The sequence below is a fragment of the Fragaria vesca genome, unplaced genomic scaffold (genome assembly GCF_000184155.1).
Source record: "Fragaria vesca subsp. vesca unplaced genomic scaffold, FraVesHawaii_1.0 scf0513090, whole genome shotgun sequence".
NCBI lineage: Eukaryota > Viridiplantae > Streptophyta > Magnoliopsida > Rosales > Rosaceae > Fragaria > Fragaria vesca.
The window spans coordinates 150,000-158,796 of record NW_004443444.1 but is presented as its reverse complement, the minus strand read 5'-3'; the positions used below and the strand labels follow the sequence as shown (position 1 = coordinate 158,796).

The 8,797-nt window shown below is 38.4% G+C and overlaps 1 protein-coding gene across 1 annotated transcript; it reads right to left on the bottom strand.

Annotated features, from left to right (window-relative positions):
* Positions 1-2,479: 2,479 nt before the first annotated feature.
* On the bottom strand, positions 2,480-4,422 carry LOC101298855 (cytochrome c oxidase subunit 6b-2-like). Its single transcript, XM_004309808.1, has 4 exons — positions 4,241-4,422; positions 3,571-3,659; positions 3,409-3,490; positions 2,480-2,762 (listed from the first exon to the last, which is right to left on the bottom strand). Exons 1-4 carry the CDS (start codon positions 4,247-4,249, stop codon positions 2,709-2,711), a joined length of 234 nt encoding a protein of 77 aa, XP_004309856.1. The 5' UTR covers positions 4,250-4,422; the 3' UTR covers positions 2,480-2,708.
* Between the last annotated feature and the right edge of the window lie 4,375 nt (positions 4,423-8,797).

Sequence of the window (8,797 nt, the reverse complement as noted above, 5' to 3'; positions counted from 1 at the left end):
TCCCCCGAAAATCTCATTTTCGTAACTCTCCAAAAGATGAAAATTGCCAAATATCAGAGAAAGCAATAAATTTCAGCAGAAGAATAACTAATCAATAATATAATGCATCGCATGCTTTTACATTTAAAACAAAGTCCACTCACAAATTAGGCCTAAGCCTGATGTCGATCCGAGGCCTCTTCTGCTCAAGCCTCCTCACGTCCTGTTCCAAATATATAATTAATTTCCAAACTAAAAAATCCAATATTTAGTCAAAATAGGAAAAATTAAATATGAGCCTCAACCACGCTCATCCTTGCCCACTTCGCCATTCTTAACTCAATATGCTCCAAACTTCACCGAAAAATAATGGCAGCCTTAACACAACCTTCCACAGTCTACACAACATTAATCCAATGGCCGGATTCTACCCTATTAATCCGCCAAAATTACCAAACTTTAAAAATTCTCGAACCTATCCAAAACTCCTCCAAAAATTCCAAAATTCACACCATTAAACTCCCCTTAATATAATACAATTAAAATCATGAAAATCCCCCAAACAGCGGCGGCGCCGCCATCTGCTCCACCAGCAGCGGCAGCCGGAGGCTGACTTCGGCGACCTCCAATGCCTACCAAATTTTGATAGCGTCTTCCTCTCAACTCCCTCTACAACTTTCCTAACTAGCACAAACACCAATTCCAAGCCTAACTATGCCAATCGAACGAAAACATTACAAAAAAATCTAGAACTTCCACTCACCGGTTCTCCTCACCTGAAGCAAACTGGACCGAGTTCTTCTAGGGCAAGGCAACTGGGTTGAAGACCTTCAAAACCATATAGGGCTTGCCCGGATTGGTGGCCGGAAGAGGAAGTTCCGATAACGGAGAGCTTTGGACAGCCGGAGGTTTCGGGTGGCAACTCTTTCTCACGGCGGCGCTAGGGGCTCTGTCACCTACCCAGAAATGAAGAGGAGAAGGTGGTGGTTCGATGGGGACCAACTTGGCGGCCGGAGCTGGCCGGACGACAGTGGACGGGCAAGAAGAAAAATCCAGCAGGGAGAGGTTCAGGGAGAGAGTCGGGAGGAAGAGAGAGAAGTGAGGGGAGAGAAATGGTTTGGGCCTCTACTCCCCAAACCGGTCCAACACCTTAATACCCACACCAATTAACAACTCAACTCCACAAATAACACCACAAAAATAATACCCTAACAAAAATTACCTTTTACTAGCTAAAATTTACTATTTGTACCGTCGTCACATTTTTCTCCTACGAATAATCCTCCGAAATAAACGTACCCCAAAACCCCTCTAAGAACCAATTAAACTAATAACTCATTGACGAAGACGATAAAATTCTTATTAATACCAAGCTAGTAAATAAGGTAAAAATTTAAGAGTCGGGATGTGACAGATATACCTCAAGGGCATCACTTCTCTCTTGAATATTTTTAGAGGTGATTTTTCTTGATGCCAAAATTTTTTACAGATATTTCTTTGGTATATCGAATATATATCGTAATTATCTTAAAATATGAGATATTTGACGGTATTAGAGAAATATCGGAGATACAGTGGAAGATAAGATATTTACCCCTCTAGATATATTGATCCTTCAAAAAAAAAGATATCGGATATATCGCAGAGATTTTAATCTTTGGGTCTACCCACTTATGTGGGCAGGAGTACAACCGAGTTGTTTTTGTATATTCAAGAGAGACTATAAGAAGCTTAAAGGCTAGCAAAGTAAAATGTTAAGTGGTGCAGGTAAAGATTTATTGATCAGAGTAGTGGCTTGATCTTTACCCTCATACTCTATGAGTTGTTTTCACCTACAAAGGATCAGAGTAGCAGAGTAGTGGCTCAATCTTTACCCTCATACTCTATGAGTTGTTTTCAGCTACAAAGGATCAGAGTAGCAGCTTCCCACCACCACCGCAACATCGACCGGTACAGAAACATGCAATGGGGAGGAGAGAGGAGAAGCTGACCTAACCTACCACACCCACATCAATGCAGTCACACCCAACATGCAAAACTGGGTCAGATTAACACAATACCCACTGGAGCTCTTAGAGCCGAAATCTGGAACGAGACAGGGCTGGGTAACCCTAATCAACTCAGCGCAACCCAAGGCGATGGAGACAACGGCTGACAAGAACGGAAGAGACATTAACAAACGACCGACGTACTATATGGAGATTGGAGAAATGATTAATAGTTCTAAACCTAGCCCGGCTTACTATTGGGGGCAAACAATAATAGAAGATCACATATATTCCCTTAATCTTACAAAACTAGGTCAAGTAACCAAATAGCAATTGGGGGAGCTCCTTGTCTACAGTTGATAGAATCATCAGATGCTGTCAAGGACTGGTTCATACTAGCTTATCAGCCTGATACCAATGCACATCAACCATTATGTCCTTGGGAAATAGTACAAATTTTGATGCAGCCAGCAAGAAAAAGAAAAAAAAGAGAGACCTCAAAATGTTATCATACTGAGGAAGCGCTGCTGAAAATAACCAAATATTAAAGATGAATGACATTTCAGGTTTACTTCAAGTCCTTCACAAATGCAGTTTCAATAAACCCAAATAAATTTGAATGATTACTTATTGATTCGCAATGATCCAACTGAAAATCATGCTACTCATATGACTTAAAACAGAAAAAGTGAACCAATTTTTCATGCGAAAGAAGGAACATTCCAAGTTGCTGATGTTAAATCAAAGCGGACCGGGGAAAGTCCCACTCTCCCTCTGCTCGTTCCACTTCTCAACCTACAGCAATTCAAGCACCCAAAAAAAGGTTAAGAAGCAAAAATGTAATGATGTAAAAAGTAGGATCAAAAGTAACCAAAGAAGAACACTATAACTGGCACATAACAAGCCCACATGGACAAAACTGCTTAAGCAAGCCTTCCCACTACATTACCTCAGCCATCCCCCATCCAAAAAAATATAAAAAAAAAAAATGAGGAAAAGGGAATACCAGAATACCAAAATCTGGTTTATTTTTTTTATCAAGTCTCCACAACTCCCTACTTTAACTATGAAATCATTCCTTTATATCAATATCCATAATACCCAAAAAAAAATGCACCATTCCAGAGTTCCATTAAACTTCATCAATTCTCCCTAGCCTAGAAGCCTTGTGCGGATAAGGCAATGCCAGATGCTAGAAACAACCCATCTTGCTCACCTTAGAATTAAGATTGGAGAGCTTACTACCAGAGCTTTCTATTGCAAAGTTTCTTTCATCTCAAAATTATGAAACAGGACTACACAAGATTAAAATGGTGTTCTTGATTTATTTCCGAATTTAAGAACATGCAAGTGCTTTATTAAAATTACTTAATATAGTACATATCTAAATAAGCCTAACAAGATTTTCCCTCAATTTCAGAATAGGCTAAGAAACACTCACCCATTCGCCTGGGCAAAGCGAACGGTAATATTTGGAAAATCTTTCACATTCAGCAGACTCTTCACCCTTTGCTGCCAAGCACCTGCAATTGGTTTTAAATGTTTGAAGGCTCAATCAACTGTTTTATATCAAGTTATAAATCAATAAAGTTCAGAAACCTACCTATGAAACTCAATGTATCGCGTGAAACAGTGCCTGGTTTGATTTGTTGTGGGGAATCGAAAATCAGCAGGTGCAGTTTTCAGCTCAACCTAAGACACATAGCAGAATTATTATGTAAGATGTAAAGTAAAATATGTCAACGGTAGCCAACTGGACACAACAACTTCGTTTTGCAGAAAATAAATAATATTGCCAAACAAATGTAGGATGAATCTGCAGACAGAATCTTCGGGCCTCACACTTAATCATCCCAAAAAATCCACAAATCAATCCGGTTACAACAAGCATCTAAATTACTGTAAATACATTTTATCAAGGTTTTCGGCATTATATAACAATTATAAAATTCAACATCTTAATATCATTTTTTCTCATCACCAAGGTTTCACTAATCTCATTCATTAATCTGAAAACAGATATCTTCAGATTTCAAACCTAGAACACCTATAAATAAATTTACAAATAGCAAATCAATACAAAAAGTCAATCTTAGAAATCTTTGAACGAATCATCAATCAACGAAATAATCAGAAACACAAAAACTTGAATTGAAATATTTACACTTCACAACGAATTCTGTCGAAAGAATTAACCCAACACAGAGAGATTCATAGGAATTAACAAAAATTTTGAACGATAAGCGTTAAGAGATAGAGGGAGAGAAGCAAACCTCGGCCATGACTGAGGAGTGGGTCGATCAAAATGAAAGAGGGAGAAAATAGGGAAGATATGGGAAGAAAGGGAAAAAGGTGTGTATATGAAGAGGTGCGTTGAGTTTCTCTCCGGGTCGTCTGATAACTATTTGTCCACCGAAAACTGATGTTATATAAACATTTGGACTCCTTTCTGGCGAAAATAAAACACGCATTGTTTTTTCTATTTTTCCCCATATTTGTGGTTTTTTTTAAGCAAATCACACGTTCCTTTTTTTTTTTTCTTCCAATGTCGTAAAAACAAAAAAATAAAACTACAACCAAAACCCTAGCATAACACATTATTTTTTAAAATGAGAGTATTTAGACCTCCACCGATTTTTGGACATTTTAAAATCTTGTTTTATCCTTCTTCGTTTTTGCAAACAAAGAACAAAAGAAAACCTGCATTTTGTGATTTCATCAAAGTAAATTTGGCATGCTTCTATTACTCATCAGCAAGCTTTTATTAGATTTGTTTTGCAAGATCATCTTGGTGACCCTCTGGTAGCTGCTGCAAAAAAGCTTGGGTTATCAATGTTTTTGTTGCTGAAGCCACTACTTTACGTGAGGGGTTTCATACCGCATCTCTTTAACGGATTTCTAATAAAGATATAGAAACACAGTAAATGAACACAAACAATCAACACAAGAGTTATCAAATACGTTGGTGCAAAAACCTCAATAAGGGAAAATGCACAAAATTTAGATTATCACTTATAATCTAAATCAAAGTTTACAGAAGAGGTATTTCTTCAACACAAATACCTAACTTGATATTTCTACAACACAAACATCAAGTTCTCATTCCTTTCTCATAGTAAACACTCCTGACTCTCACAAAGTGATTTATTCCAAGTAACTCTGCGAAGAGAAACTGTAATCTATCTACTAACACTACAACATTGTTAGTTCTTCATCTGATTTTGTCAGGACCCATCCCGGATTTCACCCTGAAACCCAAAGTGTCACACCCCAATTTTCGAAGGATAATTTTTCAAAAATTTGGGCATGATATATCTCAAAATATTAATAATCCGAAAACCTATTCAACAAACTTCAAAGCAAACTAAAACTCAATTGCTGAAATGTAAATGTCACACAACTCAACGCTAAGTTAAATATTACATTTTCTTGTTTACATAAACTTGAAAGTCAAGAAAATGAAAACACTCACATAAGTTTAATATTATCTACCAAATATGAAAATATAAAGTGTACTATCAGGACCTACCCCGAATTTCGCCCTGAAACCCGAAGTAAATCCTGCGGGAACCATCTCCAAGGAAAGTTTACCGAAAATTCGGCATAACCTCCCTTGAAAATGGACAACCCTTCCTAATAATACATGCATACACTTCTGAAAATCCAAATCCAACCTTAAACTCTTAGAGCCTTCGTGCTCCCCCAAATCACATCATCTCTCAATTTAATTACTAACTTTAAAAAGAAAATCTCACAACCAACAACCATAGTTCAGAGCAACTCTATTTGAGAGGAAAGGAACTAGAAATATAAAAATGTGACACGACCCACCCTGAATTTCACCCTGAAACCCGGAGTAAGACGTGCGGGGACCATCTCCAAGGAAGATATTACCGAAAATTCGACATGACCTCCCTTGAAAATGGACAACCCTTCCTGAAGGAACCTGCAAACACTCCTATAATTCTCAATCCAACCTTAACTTCTGGAGCCTACGTGCTCCCCAAACACAACCACCACCAATAACAACAACATAACACATAAATATCCAAATAAGATAACATAAATCCTTCGTCAAATATTCTAAAATGTCAACAAGCCTTCGCCTACAACCGAAATAATATTATACAATATCCCTAAAGGAAAATCAGAGCTACTAGACACTCGAGGAAGCAAGAAAAACACAGGTTGGTTAAATAGGTAACCTACCGGTGAAAAGTGGTGGAAATGCGGGTGACTATGCCTCGCCTCCTACTAGAACTAACCCGCACATTGCAGACTGGGCATTTTAAAACGAAGGGCCCAGGGGAAGACATTTAATAACGTTAGAGTGAGTGAACAAAAATAATTTAATAAAAATATTTATGCATTCCCATTTTTATTTTTCAAAGAAAATAGACGGCATGCGACCGCTTAAAAGCGCTCAACTCAAACTCAAAAACTGGCAATTTAACGACTAGCTCCAGCTAGTCACCAAATCAAATAAAATGGAGCCTCTCAGGCTAAATTATATATAATCATATATTCGTATGTATTTACACTCGTCAGACTCCTTGTATGAATCCTAAAAACAATTTAGAAAAATAGAAATTCATACAAGACTACAACGTTGGCGTCTAACGCTCACGTTGCGCCATAATGGTATTTTCTCCTCATTATGATCGAAGAGGACAGTGTATTTATATACATGTTGACTCCCTATATGAAAACCTAAATAAACCAGAAAAGCAAGTAGTTTTCATATAGGGCTATGACGCTAGTGTCTAACACTCACGTCACGCAATAATGGCATTTTACCTCATTATGACGGACCAAGCACGTATGGCTAGCTAGCATTTATATACATGCTATACTCATAATATCCAATAAACATATCCACCGAAAATCTCATTTTCGGGATCTCTCCAAAGGAGGAAAATTACCAAATATCCGAGAAAGAAAATAAATCTCAAGAAAAGAAATAAATGATCAACAAGATAATTCATCGCATGCTTTTCAATTAAAACAAAGGTCCACTCACAAATCAGGCCTAAGCCTAATGTCACTCCGAGGCTTCTTCTGCTCGGGCCTCCTCTCGTCCTGAACCAAATATACAATTAATTTCCCAACTAAAAATCCAATATTTAATCAAAATGGGAAAATTAAACGTGAGCCTCCCACACACTCATCATTGCCCAACTTCCCCATTCTTAACTCAAAATGGCTCAAACTTCACCGAACATACCGGCAACCTTAAATCAACCTTTCACAGATTAATGGCTTAAATCCTTCGGCCGGATTCTACATTAATTAACCGCCAAAATACCAAACTTCGGAAATTCACAAACCTATCCAAAACTCATCCGAAAATTCCATAATTCACATCAATATACTCCCCTTAATATTCCACATTTAAAATCTTGAAAATCTCCCAAACACCGGCGGCACCAGCGCCGGCCGGAGGCTGATTCCGGCGACCTCCAATTCCTATGAAATTTTGACAAAATAATCCTCTCATCATGCTCTACAACTTTCCTAACTAGCACAAACCCAAAATCCAAGCCTAGCTATGCCAATCGAACAAAAACATCAAAAACGCCCTAGAACTTCCACCTCAAATTTCTTCTTACCTGAAGCGAATCGGAGTGAGTCCTTTTAGGGCAAGGCAGCTGGGTTGGAGACCTACAAAACCGTATATAGCTTGCCCAGATTGGTGGCCGGAGGAGGAAGCTCCGGCGACAACACAGTCGCCCCTTCGGGACGGGTTTCCTCCCGTTCGGCCGTGAAGTGGCAGCGCTCACCGGTCAAGGATGAGAGAGGAGGAGACGCCGGTCCAGACGGGATCGGTGCGGCAGCCTGGCTCGGCCGGACGATGGCGGCGTGCGGAGGATTTTCGGCGAAGGGAGAGTGAGCTCGGGAGAGAAGAAAAGGAGAAGAGAAAAAAAATATGGGTTTTGGGCCTTTAACCCCAAACCGGCCAACGAAAAAAAAAATACCCAACTCCACCAAAAATTTACACCCCAAAATAATACCTTAATAAAAATTACCTTTTACTAGCTAAAATTTACCATTTTTACCGTCGTCAAAATTTTCTCCTATGAATAACTCTCCGAAATAATCGTCCCTCAAAACCCCTCTAGGGACCAATTAAACTATAACTTCATTGACAAAGTCGGTAAAATTCTTATTATAATCAAGCTAGTAAAAAAGGTAAAAATTTAGGGGTCGGGATGTGACAAAATGAGCGGAAGCTATACTATTGACTATGCCTCTTCTCCATGTACGCTCGACCTCAACTATGTTAACCTGCATACTGGGCATTTTTAAAACGAAAGGCCCAAGGGAAAACATTTGAAAATGTTAGAGTGAGTGGACAAAAATGAATTTAATAAAAAATATTTATACTTTCCCAAAATAAATTTCCATAGAAAATATGCTGCATACGACAGCTTAAAGCTTTCTACTCTCTAACTGGCAAATACATGACTAGCTCCGGCCAGTCTCCAATACTCAATAAAATAGAGCCTCTGTCACATCCTGGTTCTTAAGTTAATTTACGGTTATTGACTTTTGGTTATGTTGACCTTTTACCGTTTTAAGTAACCGTTTACTATTTAAGACTCCAAACATTGACTTTTTCTTCCATTTGGAATTTGGGAAAACTTTCTTCATGAAAGTTGTAGAGGACATTAAACAGAGTTCGTGGACATGCAGTACGCTTAAAAAGTTCGTATGGAGAAGTTATGGTCTAAAAACGAAAGTTACTAATTTGGTAAAAGGAGATATATTTAAGTAGGCTTTATTTTGTTGGGGTATTAGTTGGACCGGGTGTGGAGCAACCCAACACCCCC